This window comes from Saccoglossus kowalevskii, chromosome 15 (genome assembly GCF_978046115.1).
Source record: "Saccoglossus kowalevskii chromosome 15, keSacKowa6.1, whole genome shotgun sequence".
In the NCBI taxonomy this organism is placed as follows: Eukaryota; Metazoa; Hemichordata; class Enteropneusta; family Harrimaniidae; genus Saccoglossus; species Saccoglossus kowalevskii.
The window spans coordinates 27,819,667-27,839,679 of record NC_140655.1 but is presented as its reverse complement, the minus strand read 5'-3'; the positions used below and the strand labels follow the sequence as shown (position 1 = coordinate 27,839,679).

The following is a 20,013-nucleotide window of genomic DNA, read 5'->3' as shown; positions in this document are numbered from 1 at the left end:
ATAATAAAAACAAACATGGCTGCCACCGGGGTTTGACCGGACTCCTCACAAAGAAGTTCGCTGATTCAGATCTAAACATGTTGGATTTTGGAATTCCCATGGTGTATCTTTGGAAGAAAAATATGTATAATAATAAGGTTATTATGCACGTATGCACGAAGACAGTACACCGCTGCGCATCGGTCGATACTCCCTCTGTACTGTCTTCGTGCATACTTTGAGGTATCCTCGTAATAACCTCATACTATGCAAGATAAAATAACTGGTGTCCACATGGCGGATTTGATGTTGTAGAGATATTCACTAGATTTTAAATGTACCCACCCAGTTGTGTTCGAATTCGAAACACCAAAAACTCAAATGCAACCATATTGCCTTTTGATCCATCAGGATATCAATCTCTAGTCGGAATTATGAAAACAAACCTGAAACTCATACCAACACAATCAGTTGAATATGATTGGCCAGTACAAACTCCAGGTTCGGTTTACGTGTTGTAAGGGGGATAATGCACTCGTACACTATCTGAACGATTGCATTCCACTTGTCCATTATCCAAAATATTTCACATTACGTATCCTATAATTTGATTCGTTTATTTGGAATATAAATGCACATAATTAAACACTTGTGATGAATATTCAAGTTGTTTGACATGCTATACTGATAATAAATCATTTTCCCAGCAATATCAAATATCATGAAGGAGCTTTCGATACATCTCATAAGACTTTTTGCAATATATACCTGTTGTGAACATCGAAAGGAAGTTGCTATCACGACATTCACATATTTAATAAAAGTTTAACGTAAAACATACCATGCCTTAATTCATGGTTTGAAGTCTTAATGATAATTCAGCATTCCACACATTCCGGGAACAATACTCTTTCGGGTCACTAATTGACCAAGACAGTCCATGTATATAACTGATGTGGGAAAATTAATAGATTGCAATCAACCCCGGTGTTATGATAAAATTGGCGATTTCTTGCTAATAGCGGTAGGGTGGCTCATTTCTAAATACAGTCTTACAGAATCATGGTTCGATAATTATTTATTTGGCGACCCGACTGTGACTTGACACTTCGCGACCCATCGTAACAAGATCCCGTCACGCCGAGTCGTAGCAGTGTGCATAGCTCCACGACTACGAGTAAACAGTTTTCAGTTGAAATGGGGTCAGATTTTTTTCAGATTTGAAGATTTAATAGCATGTTTAAACGTCTGGGGTCGTGGAGGTGATGAGATATGCAGAGTCTATTATGTGTACGATAATTACCGTCTGCGTCGAACTCATCCTGACACTTTTATCCAATGATGTAGCGGGGGTTTAAGTTCAAGACTTACTTATATATATGTGGCGTAAATCTGAACGAAATGGCAAGGAAACTGATTTTTCGACATATTTCCATACTGTCTTTGTTTTATATAGGAATGTAAAACTAAGGTATACTCGAACATATACTGCGGAAAAACAAGTTCATCTTCTTATCTGTATCGGGTCGTTATCAAATTTTCTTTTCAGTTGTATAAGCACTTTCCTGTATAATGTCTGTATCCTCGGGGCGGACATCCGGGCATTTTCTACCGCCTGGCAACCCTCGCGGTGAAAACAAAGACCAAAAACTCGCAGAAAACGGTACTTAGCGATGGTTGTTGAGAGTCCCCTGAACAGTGTAACAAGATTAGCCCTACATGTGTAACACATATGAATTTGGCTGTTCAGGATTACTTTTACAGTTGAGTTTGTGTTGTTTTCTCGAGTTTTCACCGGCTCCACCGTCGTTCCACAGCAGCGCGCACAAAGCCCATAGAAATACGTGGTACAGTGGTGCGCGTCTTAGCAACGTAGAACGTCCGTGACGTAGCTCCGCCCCCGAGGATAATTTTGTTTCGTATTTGTTATTTAATAAACTACACTACTTCTACTAGGACTACTAAAGGTCCTTATAACGAATGTTACCCAAGTAATCATCATCATGACATCATGGATTGTGAATGGGTGAAAACTACATTTCAACATAAAACATTATCCAGAAAAGATCGAACTCGTACAGTAATGTATTACAACAATTAATTGGTTACGATTATAACTTACTGCCATATTTGTTTTCGACTTTTACCATGCGGCTTTATTTTGTTCTGTGCCTCGATGAATCACGATACAAATGTAAGGTCACTAAATTATACTTTTCGTACACAACAAAATTAGCTATTTCCATTTGGCTCTTATAGTCAAAAGATTACGCCATATCTCAAAAAAACAAAAACAAAAAAGTTTGCATGTTTTCAGACGATTTATATTTAAAAAAAATAATATTGGCACAAAAGTTGACGATTTGAGTCTAAATCAACAGTTATGCAACACTTTTTAAAGGTACACTGCAGTTAAAGTTTTAAACATGGCAATGCACCTCGTTCATTTACATATAGCAATCTCCTCATAAGTTAATCATTGTCGTCTATGGAGTTCCAATTAGTGGTATGAGCCCTGAATATACAGAATTCGCTACAAATTGCGCCATCTAGTGACGAAACGCTTCTAAGACGTAAACGGGTGACATAAGGCAGTGATAAGGGCGTTCTAAACGTAGATATCTTTTTGGTCTGTTGTCGTCTGTCTATCGGGTTCATCAATGAAGACTAACGTTTTTGAAGAGATTTTACTATATTTTAGATGACAAACGGCTACCCAACCTAACACAGTGGTCGATATGAACGACATTACCGTCACCCATCCCGGCGACGGACATCCGGGCATTTTCACCGCCTGACAAGCATCACGGTGTAAAAAAAGCCGACAACTATCAGAAAACAGTACTTTGGAATACTGTGAAGTACGTTATTTTCACTAAATGGATATGAATTTTTTTTCCAATATTTTACATTCAACTCATTAAAATTCAGTGAAAATAACTAAATTCCGCGAAAATTAATTTCAACCAATTAAAATAAAGTATTTTACAGTAGTTGAAAATACCTAGATGTCCGCACCAAGGATAGGAATGGTTTATTGCTTTACATGGTTCTACTGTGACGTCATCTGTATAAGTAATTGCAATAACAAATGACGCCGAGGCCACTGATCAATAACTAGCTTGCGATCTGCTGTGGCACCCTTGAAATAAAGGCAAATACAATGGAATTTAATAAAAAACAATAGCACCAATGAAGCGTCGCTATTTCGTTATCGGGTGCGAGCCACTGCTGCATGCGGCAAAACGTAAACAAGTGCATGTGCGTTCCAATATTAATGTTAATGATTTCCAAACAACCGGGGAGATCAACGACCACCCAACGTACCATGCATCTTTTCATCGTTGTTACCATAATATTCATAGTAAACAACAATTTATTTTTGTTCGATATTTTAAAAACAGGACAACATGATTGCATGCTAGAGAAACTGATACAAATACATTGAATCGGATCAAGAATAACATATGTGTTGTTATTATACTTCGTTTGATCATAGACTATACAGAACTATGGGTTGCTTGAAATTGCCCAAGCCTTCTCGAAGAATCGGTTGCGTTTAAATTGCCCGCTAGTCGGCCATTTTATTGAGGATCAAATAGAAAATGTCTATGTGATGCCAATTTTGACGGAAATCGGCAAAACAATGTAATTTGCATGCATGATAAATGTCGTTTTTGAACTTGAAATGAATATGTCCTAAACAGGCAGTGTTTCTTTTCAGTAATCTTAAACATTCAAGGTAGAAATATCGTTTTTATGCAAAGCAATCGTTGTTTCTTGTCACTGGGGAACACCGTGTTTAAAATACTCGTACAACATGTACTACTTTAATCAAATAATATTTAAAAACACATTTCACGTCCAATTGTTAAAACACCGACATTTTACAGCCGGGAGGTCTCATACTTAGCCATGGCAGTGTTGGCTTCTTCGATCAACAAACTAGAATCACCAAAAAATTTGAACGCTACAGACGATTCTATGGTGTTATGAACTGCGTGGATATACACAGAAGAACCCATACCAGCAATCTGTGAAGCCCAGTATATTGGTTTTATGGTATCCGACAAATACGAGTCTGAGTTAATCGAACGAATTATGATTATGTCCCATACCGTGGACTTCAACTCCTTAGGAAAGTTCTCTTGCAAAAGTTCAGGTTTGTTGTTAATTAGCGTTTTCCATTCTAACTTCGAAACTGAGTATTCCCCAGAAATGTAAGTTACGTCTTTGGGCGCCATTGTAATCATTCGCGACGTGTCGTTTCCGGCGACTACAAGAGTCGTGGCACCATTTTGGTTTGCGGTGCTAAGCAATTCAATGTCATTGGCAAACCCGAAAACTAGCAATTTACAACTACCGGACCTGTAAAAAATGTCTTCTAGAATAGACGACATCTGTCGAAGTCCAAGCGGCATGCTTTCCTGGAACATTCTTTGCAAAATATCACTCTTCTTCTGGGACACGTCGTAGTCCGTCTCGTCCAGAATGACACTCAGCAACTGCAGTAGACTTTCTCGCGATACACGCGCGATCTTGTCATCTTGCGGCGTGGTCCTTTCAGCAAAAAGAGTCCAGTAATTCAAACCAAACGCCTTCGCCAGACCATCATAGCACCTAAGAGAATTATTTCCATGGCAACTAAAATTTCGGTGGGTTATTTCAATCACGTGACTTTGAGGGTGACAGAAAGCGACATTGGCAACGGCAGTACTGCGAGGAGCCAACACAATTCTGGCTTGAGAGAAAGTGTGCTGGTTTTCCCGCCAGTCATGTTCAGACGACTTCCAGACAACTAATCCCAGTGTGTCGGGCAACGAGGCTTCTAAGACCGATAAAATCTCGTTTTCGTTTTCAAGAAGTATAGACGTGTGATCTGACTCTCTAAGGTACAGTACGATGTCACCGTCATTGAAAACTGTTCTTTTCAGTTTGCGTAGAGAATTCGGTGGGATCAGCCCTTGCTGATGGAGTAAGTTGTTCGGGAAGAATGCCGGAAGATAAACAGTGCTCGCAAAGTACGTGACATCCGGGATATCGTAAATTACACGAGAACTGTTCACGTGGCAGAAATACTCAATGACGTCGGCGGGTAATTGAGTTTTCATCAAAATTTGTAAAGGGTCCGTAGTCTGCATAAATTCGCACGTAAAGTTTAAAAATGGTAATAAACCAAACACTATGTCTTCAAAAGTATCCTGCTGTATGTGAAGAAATGATAAAATAGCTGCGCGTGACAACACCGTTGTATTGTTTAAAACAGATTCTTCCATATTTGATAACACTAGTCCATTCCTGTGAATATATCCATTCGACATTCTCGTAATACTGCCTCGAGATGGCGCTGTCCACATTTCCCCGAAGGTCTGCACCACGTTTTGCTTGAATACTGCTGTTCGAACTTCTTCAAAGTGTAATAGCCCAGGGTTGTCTGCCGCGTTCACTTTAACAGATTCCAGTTTCCTCGCCCTCATGAAGGAATGCATCTCATCGCCATCATCGAGTGAGGGCGTTGTATGGTAGACGAATGACGGGTTTGATAACAAGGCCAAATTGCTGATAAGTATAAAAATAGCCAATGCGATCAGAAATAGCATGATCTTGAAAAGGCGCGACATCTTTCTCCTGGAACTTCGTCCTTTGTGTTGAAATTTACCCATTGGCACCCAGGAGGTACACGATCAAGGCGATGTGGTTGTCTTACGCCCTCATACGGTTATATAAAAATTTATACATCCCTTTGGTATGATTTTCGCCTAGAAAAGATTAAAAAAAAATGTAGTCACTGTGTAGCAAGTTCGTTATGGTAGTTACATGTAATCACAATCCGCAAAAAATGTTGAAAAATATTAAAATAGATATACATAAAGCTATGGACCTCGAAGAAAAACTATTATGGTCTGTATTCCACATTGCAAGTGCCACCTAATAGGCGGTTATCATCGCGCCGCGCATGTGCGACATTTGTGTTGATAAACATTGATATTCCCACAATGTAATGCGCTCTTCTAAAGAAAATCACGAGTACGAGTTTTGACCTGGGCGTGCACTAAGTACCGTTGACGACTCTTTCGATACCTTTCAATCACCAAATTACATACAGTGTAGTTAAAGCTTGGTAACGTCTCAGTTTGCACTCGTTTTGTCTGCGCAGAAGTTACATCGACCCGTATCTCGCGCATGTGTGGCACGACAACCACCGCTCTTTAAAGTTACGTTACAGAAAATGTCGAAAACTGGTACACCGAGAAAGTCTTCAATATGATTGCTTTTCCGCAATGCAAAGCAAAAGAAAAAAAAAACAATTTTAAATCAACCACTTCGAGTAAATTGCCATTCTTCGAATGTCATCGCACCGTGCCCAGTCGTAACATAATGTAAGAGGACACATGTACTAAATCCAATCATTTGTTGAGTTGAGTTCAACGCCGAGTTCCCTGTTCTATGTTATCACGAGACTTGACGTAAACTCACAGTGATTGCGAGACCTAAGATTTTGCAACCAGCATTTTTACATTGTGTCATAATTACCAATACAGTGGCGAAATAAAGCCATTTACATCGACAAATTCAATCTTGGCGTTCATCACGAACCGTTTGTAATACAGACTTTTCGCAGAATTTGTTTTACACATACATGTTAATCGACACAATATGACTCATTTCATCAAACATATTTATTGTTCATGCCGGGTTCCACATGTACGCGGGGTCAAAGCTGCCTCTCATTCATACAATTCCAGCTTCGTTCGTCTCATCTCGTCTCGTCTCGTCTCGTTCCCACGACATCACCCACAGCCTCATGCAGTGGAACTCGCATTGATCCTACTATTTCCCCCCGTAAAACATTCAGCCACGGGAAGGGGCACCCCATGGGTATATGACTCTTCACAAATTTCATTATACAACATGTAGAAATGCAGCGTGAGATCATCGCTCCAGGACATACTGCAGTTCACGCACCACGTGCTTATTAAATCAGCAGCTGCTACACAACTTTCATATGCGACTCTAATTAATCTGAGGGCGAATGTACGACCCCGGATGCGTAATAGTGGCGACACATGGCTATAGCGGTGATCACTCTTGTTATTAACCGATCAGAAATATTTCGCACGTACTAACGATGTGTGTTGTACAACGTAAATGAACGAGATCACGGGCACATTCAACATAACTTTACACAAAATAAATTCTGTTTAATTGGTCCCGGTTTACCTAATGCTATGTCCAGTTAATAATTCATAAACTGTACTAAATCTTTGAAACAAATTGCGCATGTGCTCCGAATTAATGGTACGTACTATTAATTACAGGGCATGCGCATTTGGGAAGTGTGTTGTTATTTCTAATATGTAATATTTCATGCATCGCAAAAACATTGTGATTTAGTTTATAATTCGGTTAATAATGCAAAGTTCGAGGTAATTTAGAAAAAAATACGGAAATTATTCATAATAATTGTATTAAAATTATAACTCAATTGCTATAATTTCAATATTTTCACATTGCAATGAAAACGAGCTGTAGTACAGAATGTGGGTAAGTTATTGAAGCAAGATGGGCTGTGAAACTAAGATGACATTCATATGGCCCAATTATAAATCACCGCCACATAACCAACTAAGCACATCTCTTGTCATACGTGACCTGCAAAACAAGCCACTTCGAAGTCGATGCGGCGTGATTCCTACCATTTAATTGAACCATCGCCATTGCTCTAGTTGCAAAGAACATATAAGCAGACCATTAATTTGTCGAAAATATTTGTTCAGTTGTACAAAATTTGTTAAAAATTGCCGTCGAATATTACGCACTCCACTTCAGTGGCGTGAACAACATCATTCAAACAGACAACTGTTTTGTTTCGTTGTAGTTGTAGTTTTTTAATGTAGCAAATATGTGAAAAACGATAAGTTCGAACACGCGCTGCGTGACGACTGGGGCGATTTGAACATTAAGATATGGATCGTTGTCGATATCGAGGCAATTAAAATAACAATAATATGTATCGAGCTTATGCTGATTTCTGGCTTACCTGATTACAGTTAAATCTGGGACTATTACGTCACTTGATTTCATTATGGATAGTAAGTAATCTCACATAGTAACGTAAATAGTAATTCTATAAATATTTCTCGGGTTTTATGAAAATTAATAACATCTCTCCGTTTACAAAGGCATCACATGATCAAATTAGTCTGTAGTGCCTAAATACATAGTATTTGGTATAAAATCATTCAAACGTATTATATTTTTATAATAAACATGAGACACATACACATGTATTATGGGCACTGGCCACATCGTCCGCAAATAATACTTATTGTTTGAATGGGTAAATTTCCCAATCCAACTAAATCCGTATATCCGTTACCATTCAGTGAATGACCGCCCATTTATACATTATACATTCACGTGCGTTCGTTATTCCAGACGGACATAATACAGACACGCCGTGATACAATACTATTATGTCGGTATTCGTCAATATAACACCACTGAAATGTACATGTATACGACAACACGCAACAAGGAGTGAAATCGGAACCAGGGCGATGACGAAACTGAAATCCACAACCAAAGCAGTTCACACGTGAATCAAAGACTAGTCGGGTATTGATTGGTTTTCCATGCCGCCTGGGACGTGTACGTATTCCAGTAACGTCACGCTAGCACAGAAATAGCAGCACTGACACACACTGGCCTATGTATTCGACAAGATGTCATAAAATCAGCATGACAGTTTTCTTTTTATTTATAGTTGCATCGATATCATTTCAGCAACATTGTCTGTAGCATTGAGTAACCAGACGACTGTGGTGTTATCTAAGCATGTTCGATCTCGTACTACGAGTTCATGCCGAGGTCGCTGTTCAATATTGGTAAATGATATCTATCGACAGGCACATATTCAAAGCACTAATTTGTTGGCCATAGCAACAGTCGCCGCGTTATTGTACAACTCTTGTAAGATGGCTGTAATATTGTAATAGATGCCCGTATATGCATATTTGCGGGTGAATGCGTCGTACACGCTCCGTTCCCTGTAATCTAATGATGTGTCATCTAGAATGCGTCACTCGTGTACTAGAGTATGCATTACTAATGTGGATTACAAACAAAGAATGCTACATAATATATACACCATAGTTTATAAATGGGAAAGTAGAGGACCGGTTAAACTGCGAATTGTCATTGACATGTCCACGGTAAAACGCAGTGCCCACCGTAGTCCGAGTGTAATGTGAAAAGCCCATACAACGAAGTGAACGCGCTTACCTGATGAAAGCTCAGTAATTCACCTTATTATTGAAGACAACTTAATAAAATATCCATGAACTACTGGTATATGCCATTTCGTAAAAACATTCTAAAATGCAGAGACCAAGGTTTCAGTGCAAATAATGGCATCTGTGCGCAAAACTTTCTGACACGCATGCGTACAAGGAATAAGGGAAGGCTTTTCATTAATTAAGAAAATATCGAATAAAATAATATCGAAAGTTACATCCGCACTCAGTTTCGCGCTTCAATAACCAAGCACTATTAACCACAATTTGTCAGCGTTTCCAAGGCGACGCGATACCATTATCTTCCAAATATTGTGTTAAATGTACATTGCACTAAAAAAACGGTGGATGTATCATTTGTTTGGAATTAATGGTCGGTTTCTTCGCCCGTGCTTCCGGAAATGATTTTTCTTTAAGGTGTCACACTCAAGCATTCAGTTGAAAGTTATGAAATAACCACCAACACAGCATAAATGAGGCACGCACCCATGCTAAATTAGTGGTGCAACACGTATTCCGGCTGACAATACGTGCGTAGATTAGAATACAATAAATATTCATAAATGAGGCACGCTCGCATGCTAAATAATGCAACACGTACTCCGGCTGAGTATTTAGGTAGGTATACTATGTATCAATCTAAACGCTAAACCAAATGCCGACACGCGCATTTCCTGAGTTGACTTTAATTTCAATTTGAGAATTGGCCAAATCTTAATCGCACGGGAATTGAGTTCCAAGCGACGATAACAACAAACGCTTAAAGCGCAAAGGCTCATGGGTATACACTTGTTTGTAAACAATGACACGCTATGGCCATCTGACGCATGCGTATGTGACGACTCCCCCGCTTTAAGGGTGAGACGTGACGAAGCGTCTTGTGGTTTCACTGGTCATCTGCGAGGTCAAGTGTTTGCTTGGTGTCTAAGCTGCCGGGCGTTTACCTGGCGCGTAAGGAGTCAAACCGGTTTTCTTGTCGCCAAAGAGTCAGGTCGAATGGGTAACCAAAAATTAAAATTGTTCAGGTCACGGCGTCCAATTTTTAGAAATATCTAGATTCAAAATAAAGTGAATTTTAACTTATCAAGCAACATCCATACATTTTTTTCCCAAAAATAAATATTTTTGTCACATTTTTTTTAAATATCATCTCTGGGCGTGATTATACACTGAACACCATGACACATATGAAGTAATGTAATTGAGACGCGAGAAGGGAACGTAATAGCGGATGATCATACGATCACCGTGATCTGCATTTGCCAATGTTTCGGATGTTTATCGATGTAACGCTGGGCCAAAATGGCCTGAAATAGTTTCATCCATGGTGGCTATGGCGAGGCAATTACGTGAATGTTGTAAAATTACATGCGGGTCAAATGTTTGACCCTAGATGCGTACGTATCCATTTCATATCCTGAAAATTGTATGAGTGTAAAATATGCTTACTAATATAATGTGAGCTAATACAGTCAAAGTACCATGAGTACATCGCTCCGATTTTGATTGTAAGAAAACACAAACAATGTTTGTGTAGTTTATTTTTTGTTTCCAAATTTTGGTTTTGAAAATCGGCTAACTAGTTAGTGACACTACAACCTCATTACTGCATTACACTAACAACATATTTTTCAGTTATTGACAAGTATAAGTAACCATAAAATAATTCACTACAAATCGAAGAAGTTTAACGAAGGTTTCCAAACAATGAAGTCCCACGGTTGAGATCGACATCAGTTTATGAACAGACAATAAATGACTGAAAATGATACATCGCGGCGAAATATGCCATGCGAGGCCAAGTCATGCATTTTTAATAGTTCTAAACACACTTTTTACGATCACTTGGGAAATGAATACAGCTTCATAACTGGAAATGAAATGTTGATTCATACATGCGTAACCCCATTCTATGCGAGATATATATATAAAATTCACGCATCTCTATTCTACCATTCACCTACTACCCCAAATTGCCATATGCACGTGTCAACATTTGAAACATGCCTTAAAATATCCCTTCTGCCTCTTATCTTATGTGGATTTCATTGGTTTAGAACATCGAATAAATTATTTACTCGGAGCTCTTCCCATGTTTACGTGCCTCGCCTCAAATGCCGGGAATACCTATAAAATACTCTCTTTTTATACTCGCTTTTATGACAAATATTAACACTTGTTGTGGTATTTAATAACCCGAGTTTGTGTGGTCAAATCTAAAGTGAAAAAAACATCGAGTATTCTTAGTTTTACTGTTGTAGCTACACTACAAATGAAGTTACCTGTTAACATATTTTCGGCGGCCATTCAACCACTTTCTGAAGATCACACTAGCTCAGAAACAAAAAAGCTAACAATTTATTTTCCGATGGTGGTAACACTGTAGTAATAGACACGCCTGTCCTCGAAACACTATATACAATTTGTTTTACATTTAAATATATAAACCGGGATATAAATACAATTAGTGACAATGTACACAAATAATAAACACGGTACCACGTTACGCGTGAAGGATTTGGTTTCTGATTGGCTGTCACAGTAGCGAGAGCAATTGGTGCTGTAATTCTAAACACGTGATCAAAATAGAATCCTACATTTACTTTGAGCAGTAACTGTATTACCAGGGTCCCGAACTCAGAACGAAAATAGTACAACGCCACTGTCAGTGAAAATGTTGCGCACGCATATTGTAACCTTGCCACCTCCGCAGTAATAATGTTTCATCTCAATCAAATACGAAAGTTTTTCATTGTCAAGAACGGGCTATGATTAAGATCCGCGAAGGCATGGTGCATTCTTACCAGCCACAACATAAAACTAGATAAGAAACCCCCCTTACCCCCCCCCCAAAAAAAAACCGACAAACGTGGTGCTAACTATTGCCAAATAATTGGCTAGTTCGCCAGTATAATAAAGACGACACTGTCGATTTCCCTAATGCGTTCACCGTGACTAAATCAAGAAAAATACAGTGTAGTAACGCCACGAGCAGTAATTTGAAACACTGCCTTTGCACGCACAAATCGAAACTCATTAGTTGCTTGTCTTGAGTATCCGTGCGTGACGACTCTAATGATACCAGCAACGTGGAGACCGATATTCATTAATTTATGATTTAGTGAACTTTTAATGGTTTATGTAAATTTTAATGACAATGTATGATGGAACTAATATATTGCAAATATAAAGAAGTAGCATTTCAGTCCCGCTGTTAACAATGCACATTTCAATTTGAGAATTGAAGATTTCATCACAAAATGAACAAATCTGAGATAGGTCCTGCGGTTTTTAACAAAAAGTCAAAAATATAAATTTTACCAAAATTGACAAAACTTAGAGGATTGAAGATATTAAGTCCGAGAGAGGCCCATATGTAGTACCTGTGTAACATTGAAGCAATCAGAATTGCGATTTTCAAGAAGAAATCAAAAATATTACTTTTTATCAAAAATTGACAGAAATATTCACCAAAATTAGAGTATTAAAGATATCACCACGAAATGAATAAATCTAAGAGAGGTCTAGCCAAGTACATATACTTATATAGTATAAGCAACAAAGCAATCAGTAATCAAAAGTTGACGCGGACGCCAACGGGCGACGACCTCTAATCCAGACATTTAGGATAACATGACGTCATCGTGAAGAATACCAGCGAGGGACGAAGGATTACAATTCGGGAGTAGGATTAAACAGGTTACTGTAAATGCATTACTTATTCGTTGGTTTTTGATTTCGCTATTTTCGCTTTTATATAAAATCCGCTAAATTAAATCCACGTGCGCAAATAACAATAGAAGTCACTGTTTCTCAACCAAGTCCAGCCCAGTGAAATTGTTCATAGCATCGAAATAGCGAAATTAACCGCCAGTGAAAATAATATGATGGTTTTACAGTAATTTCATCATGGTTAAATCGACATAAACAATTTGTTCGGAACCAATAAATGATTGTAATTCCCACTCGTGATCCACTTAACACTGCGTTCGTTTTAAATGATACCACGTGACAATGACATAATCATTTTAATGGGTGTTGGGCGACGAATATGTATTGCTGTTCCAGAACTAAATAAGTGCATGTGGTAATTTAACTGGTGACATTAAAGCGGGGGAGTCGTCGCCTGCGCATGCGTTAGATGGCCAAAGCTTGTCATTGTTTACAAACAAACGTATACCCATGAGCTTTTGCGTTTTTAGCATGTGGACTGGGACTCATTTCCCGCGCGTGCGCAGGTGACAATCCTCCGCTTTAAAGTGGGCTATTATTTCCGCTATCCGTTTGTACACTGGACTTTTCGTCGTCCAGTTTGACCTGGATAGAGTCATCTATCTTCACGCTGGCAAGAGAAAGTTGCACAATTTCTAGTGTCGTTATCTTGTGGGAGAATGGAGAACATGACATAATACAAGCTAACGAGCTGCGTTCCTGTCCTCATAATCATCAATAACGACTTCAGTGAAATGATTTCCTTGAAGATAACGTCCTTGAGGCGTACATGATCGTATTTATTTTAACTACGCAACGCCAGGTGATATTAAGTCGACTTTGCTACGGTTAGAAAATAAATTTTGGGGCTAAAACATGCTTCAAGGAAGATGCTATAAACGTAATTGAAATTGATAGCAGATTATATCGTATTTTATTTTGGTAATGCTTTCCATTCTTGCGGGCATTCTCAGTACACGGCATCTCGGGTAGCATATGGTGGAATGGCCATTGCAATCGAGGGGTAATTTTTATTCTAAACAGTTATGGTAATAGATTTCGACGTAAATAGTACAAAAACCGGCAACAAAACAACCATCAGATGAGGGTATGTTGTAAGTTTCTAAGTTTAGTTAATTTCCACGTCACCATTGTAATCAGTGGTGATACAATAATAATGTAGACAACGATAGTGTAGTCGATTTGTTTTTATTTCGCAAATTGAGGATAAATTATGCAGATTACACGACTAATACTAATTAGTTTTATGCTCTCTGACTCCCATTTATGTTAGTATCTCAACCACGAATTCATAACGGCGAATATTTAGAGGCGTACAAGTCCGCTGTTTACAAAATGATTGGTTTATAATGTCATGTATATCGTTCAAACCACTAGTCGATAAAATGATAGATGGATACTGGTGGCATACATACGTAGAAACGTTTATGTGACAACAAAATGACGTAGCTGAATGTATGCAATGAATTCAAATGGCTAACTCTTGTTGTCACGCATGAAGTCGATGTCATTTAAAATCTGTAAAATCTGAAAAAATACTATTTTCTAATTACGGGCGATCACAGATCAACCCAATATCGACGACGCTGTGAGCAGCGTCCATTATATCCAATTTACGTCACAGAAACGCTCTGTCGCCGAGGGCGCCACTTATAGGCACGAGGTTTATCATATTTGCAACAACACCAGCAATAAAAACATAGAACTAAGCACGGGAAAGTGGATGAGCGTAGCAGCGGTTCGGGATCGGCGACATCGACAGTGAGCACAGTGAGCGCACGCAACTATATTATTGATTGGTCAAATTACTGACTCGTGATAGTTCGTGAACTAAGGATTGTAATTTCACCAATATATGCAGTTTCTGTGAAACTTACGACTTATTCAATTTGTTTAAATTAAAATTAATACTTTAACTTTTCTTGCAAAGTCCTGAGTACATTTGATATTTCATTTGAAAATTTTTTGAAAGACCACATTTCTGGAGTATTTGTGTTAATATCAACGTGAACTTTGACCCGCATTGATCATAACACCACAGTACATTAAGAACCACAAAATATCATGATTTTATCGAAATCGATTTTTATCGAAACATTATTATTTCATATCTATATAAATCTATCAAAAGTATCAACTAGTATTAAGCCGATTACATCTTCTTCTGCCACACAGAGAGTTCAAACTATTTTACTATTGTATATGAACACCCACGTGTTATACATCTCTCCAGCCAATGTATGTAAATGTCGCTAGCGTCCGAGTCCCAGGACAATTGGCACACGAGGAGTCCAAGACCATTGGCGGCCGAGTCCCGGATTTTTCTCTTTCCCCAAAATGCATGGAGTTGAATTGACGTTCAAAAACATGGCCAAATAAAGGTATGACTTGGCTGGCTTTTAGTCAAACCAACGACAGTGCATGAAGCACCTGGCGCCTAAGCTATTCCGGATTCAGTATTAGAATGGTAATTTAAATGTCACGTGGTACACGTTGAATTATACCTCAGGCTTCTAGTCTGAGATTACCCATAAGCAAAAGACAAAAGTAAAATAGTGATATAGCTATGTACATGTATGCTTTGGAGTTTTTCATTTAGGTGTAAGTCAGGAATTCTCAAACTCGTGGCTAATAGTTCACAGGATGAACATTGCTGTTTTGCACATGGTTGCCATGTAAACCAAGGGCCACTCGTTGAAGTTCCTATAGTAACCGCATAATGTATCACAAAGTGTAACATATCATACTTTGAACCAAAACAGATTCTTTCCGTTATTTTTTTTTACATAGTAATGATAACTGCACTTGGGAGAAAACGGAGAAATGAACGAGATGCGACAAAAAACGAGTCTGTGACCTCAGTCGGTAAAGGTTGTCCGAATGATCAAATAATGTGAGTCATCCAATCTAGGCAGTCTAGAAAATCCAAGTGGGAACAAATTTGAGATTGTTTTCTACTTTTTAACCAATTTTTACTTTGAAACTGCATATTTTGAAGCTATTGCACTCTAGTTCAAATTCATGACCAAAAACCAATGTGACAGAGAATTACTGATACATTTGATCAGAGCTCAGTCATTCCAGTCTGTGTTACATTTTGGCGCCAAAAATCTAAGTCGACTGGATTGTAACGCTGAAAAGAACAAGGTAATCAAGGTAACTAAAACAGTTTGAAAGACGTAATATATTATTTCATCATGAATTTACTCAAGAATTTAAAAAAAACAACTGATGTTATCGTGATGAACGATTACTCATGAGGAATCGAGACCGAGGCTGAACGATTCGTTGTTGCAGCCAGCAGCCTTTGGGACTGATATCACGCACGTGAGCGGAGATTACAATTATCTTATAATGCATCATCGCTCTTTATAATTGACAAAAAAATCTAATATACAATTCACCTTATAAATGTAGGGTCAGGGTCTTGGAGAAACAGAATTAATGTTACTCTACTAATGTTTTGCTAATTGTGTAAGATGTATACCGTACGACGAGTCTCGTTGTGAAATTGATTAGTGTGTGGAATTCTTTTCTAAACAGCGCACAGACGACACTGCGAGTTTAAGTACGGGCGAGGTCAGATATACGGCTAAATACGTGCCAGGTAAAGGCCGAAGCCGTAACGTTAAAAGTGTACCACCTTTTGAACGCATTCTCTAAAATGTTTGCCAGCTGTATTTTTTTCCGGCGGCCATTATTCGTCTCTAATTATACATAGTATACGCTTTTCGGCGACAGATATGAAATACACTTCAGTATGCAATAATCTAAGGAAGTGACTGAGATATGACCATTCAGTGTCAAATACTGGATGGTATGGCAGATTTGGTGTATAATCATTCAACCAAGAGTGTCTCATAGATGTCAGTCATGATACTGGCTGAAATGTACATGATAATACAGCATTCTCCGATCATGGTACGCACAGGGAATGAGGGTAAACGTAAATATGTTCTAATGAGAGGTACAGGGAACGAGGGTAAACGTAAATATGTTGTAATGAAAGGTACAGGGAACGAGGGTATACGTACATTGTGTTCTAATGAAATGTACAGGAAATGAGGGTAAACGTAAATATGTTCTAATGAAATGTACAGGGAACGGGGTAAACGTACATTATGTTCTAATGGAAGGTACAGGGGACGAGGGTACACATTTAAGTACATTCTGCTATAATTCGTTGTACACGAAGATATACGCACATTCTTTTTCGCTGAAAGGTACAGGTTACAACCACGCTATAGACAAGTTATTTTCCTTTCAACGGTAGAAGAAACAAGAGTGTAGCAACGTATATCCCAATTAAAAGTGCAGGGAACGAGGGTATACGTTCTTTTCAATACTAGTACTTTGATATTGTTTGCCTGTGATTAGTTTAGAGTCACTATTATTAGCCGAGATGATTACATTTATTTGTGATATCGTCTGTCTATCCGCTTTTCCGTGTGAGAACGGGTGAAGTGATCGCAGAGTTCTCGGCGGGGTGTGGTTCATGTCAATGACATGCTTTGTGCTCGAGTGCCCCCTTAACAATATGGTAAATAAACTAATTCCTATATAGGAGACCATGGAGTTTAAAAAAATCTTTTAGCTCTATGGTTAGACTTTGTTCAAACCAGATGGGGTCAAATGAGCCGCGGGCGACAGACGACATTGTGTGTTAGCTTTGCAGAGCCATGTAAGTGGTAAAGTGATAATCAAAAGAAGGACCCTCGTGCTCAAGTTGTTTCCATAGAAACAACATTACAATATAGCGTTATTTTAACTCTGGCGGCCAGAGGGATTCCAAAATCGGAGACCCATTATAAGAACGAGAAGAATTGAACTACAATTAGTAATGTTTGTCCCATGTTTGTCGTGTCAATAATACTGACATTTTAGACGTGTAATCCGTCGAACGAATGTGAGCTAGTTTATAAAAGGTAAAGTCATATCATGGCCATACATAAACACAATAAGTAAACTAATTATTGAATGGTGAACAGACACAGATGTACACATCTATTGAAATCAGACGAACCGTGCAAGCTGGCATGAAGCGACCGTGTACACCACACAACAGAAAATAAAGCATCTTTCGACTACTAAAGTTAGTCAGATTGTCCAAGCGTGTATCTCAGTGAAGTGCGATGACCGTTACAACAACAGGTTGTGCCATCACGTTTGAACGGTTCCAATATTGCAGCCTCGGATACTCTCTTAGCGATTCGTGTTTGGGGGAGACCCTTGGCATATTTATCACCCGTGGACGGGAATTGTCAGTAGTGTTGACAAATAACAGACACAAAGGCTGAAGGGAAGTTGGTGTTGAAGCCATATGGAACAAGCGACCTCCAATGAATACCGGGTCATTCGTGCATGATATAGCCGCATACTGTACTAGCATTATAAATTAAATAGTCCTGAAAGTGGTGGTTGCCAATATAGTTTTATAAGGGTCGCACATTTATCATTTTCAAAATCATAAAATAGCCATGCTGTACAACCATGGACGTTAGGAAACGTGTACATTTCACTTAATTATGATTAAAAATTATATGTAGATCAAATAAATAAAATATGAAAGGTTGTAATGACCTTCAAGTTGGCAATCGTTCTAATATATAATGACTACACGTATTTGCTGGCAGCATCCATTTCCAATTACACTGACACGTCGTCTGCTGTTATCAACTGTGTTATTGTTTGTAAATAATGTAGACCTTACATGTTGATTCGATATCAATGAACATAGAAAATAACAACAAAATTATCAAAATAATACTAAAATACGGGAAATTAGATGTAATATTTGCGGAAGCGCTGTTTCAGCCTACGGTAGGCGACAAAACCTGATTTTCGATTGAGCTGAATTGAACCGCGCGACTTGTTACGTTACGTTTATGATAAATACCATTGTTACAGTCAAATGGGGCAAGTCATGTAATACATGTGCCTCCTCGAACGTTTATCGATGAAACCAATTAAACAATGCAACACATCGTAAGTTGTCTAGAGCTGTGCCACGGTACGGTACAGTTTACAACGCACCCTTTCCTTAAATTTACAGTCTGGACCATTGTTACATAACAAGACAGAGAACTGAATTTGCCGAGGAATTACCAATGTAGAAAACTGGGGGTTAGCTAGATACTAATTTGGTGTGCATATACTTTCCAAAATTGAGAGCAAACAAAAAAGGTTAAATAATGTAAAAGATGATGAACAATCAAATGAAAAACTGTCGTGAATACAATTTTTACAGAAGATTAACCACCACCTCCGATAATAAAATGGATGACCCTTAAATTAAGATACGGTCGTGAACACGAGATACACAGATGATTTATTACATCGTATCTGTGTATCGAAGATACCGCGGGCAGTACCCAGAGTTTTGCGTTGAATTGAAGAACATACCGGCTATGAAGAACACCTCTCGTCTCACCGTGTCCTATTCAAAGAGCATCCATTGATTCACACGTGTACCCTACTTACCGGCAAACCCTTGTACGAGCAATAGCACCAAGGCGCGAGGCCTATAAACAAGCGAGAGGATGACCGACGACGTCAGATCGGTCTAACATTCCCAGTACATTATGTCCGGTGTCGAAATCACGGACTCGAATGTAATCTACCGGCCAGGTCTGGTCTTCGCTCTAGAATACCAACGTCTGTTCTATTGACTCAGAGAGTTACAACGTCCAGCCCTTACTTAATTATCATAACATTGAATCAGACATGTGGCCTTCACACGTACGGATCGAAGAGTGACTAACGTAACCGCCCACATATATAAGCGTTCTGAACCCGGCTTCCCCTATGCAGGCCAGATATATTTTTCCCGCGAAAGCAGGGCTGGTTGCGTTAACTGCGTCCAATATCGACCAGGGGTTTGGGTCGTAACATGCTAAATTTAAATACCGGAATTTGGATTCATGTGATATCAGAATCGAACACGCGAATACCTCGCATGGCACGCCCTTTATACTACCAGTATATTGAACATGTTATCAGAAAAAAA

General features: G+C 38.7%; 1 protein-coding gene across 1 annotated transcript; it reads right to left on the bottom strand.

The window, feature by feature from the left end:
• Window positions 1–3,780: 3,780 nt before the first annotated feature.
• On the bottom strand, window positions 3,781–19,709 carry LOC100367755 (uncharacterized). The gene is made up of 2 exons (XM_002730713.4): window positions 19,488–19,709; window positions 3,781–5,738 (listed from the first exon to the last, which is right to left on the bottom strand). Exon 2 carries the CDS (start codon window positions 5,640–5,642, stop codon window positions 3,867–3,869), a length of 1,776 nt encoding a protein of 591 aa, XP_002730759.2. The 5' UTR covers window positions 5,643–5,738; window positions 19,488–19,709; the 3' UTR covers window positions 3,781–3,866.
• Window positions 19,710–20,013: the final 304 nt, after the last annotated feature.

Coding starts and splice junctions, on each gene's coding strand:
- LOC100367755 (XM_002730713.4), bottom strand. CDS start 5,642: ATGGGTAAATTTCAACACAAAGGACGAAGTTCCAGGAGAAAGATGTCG.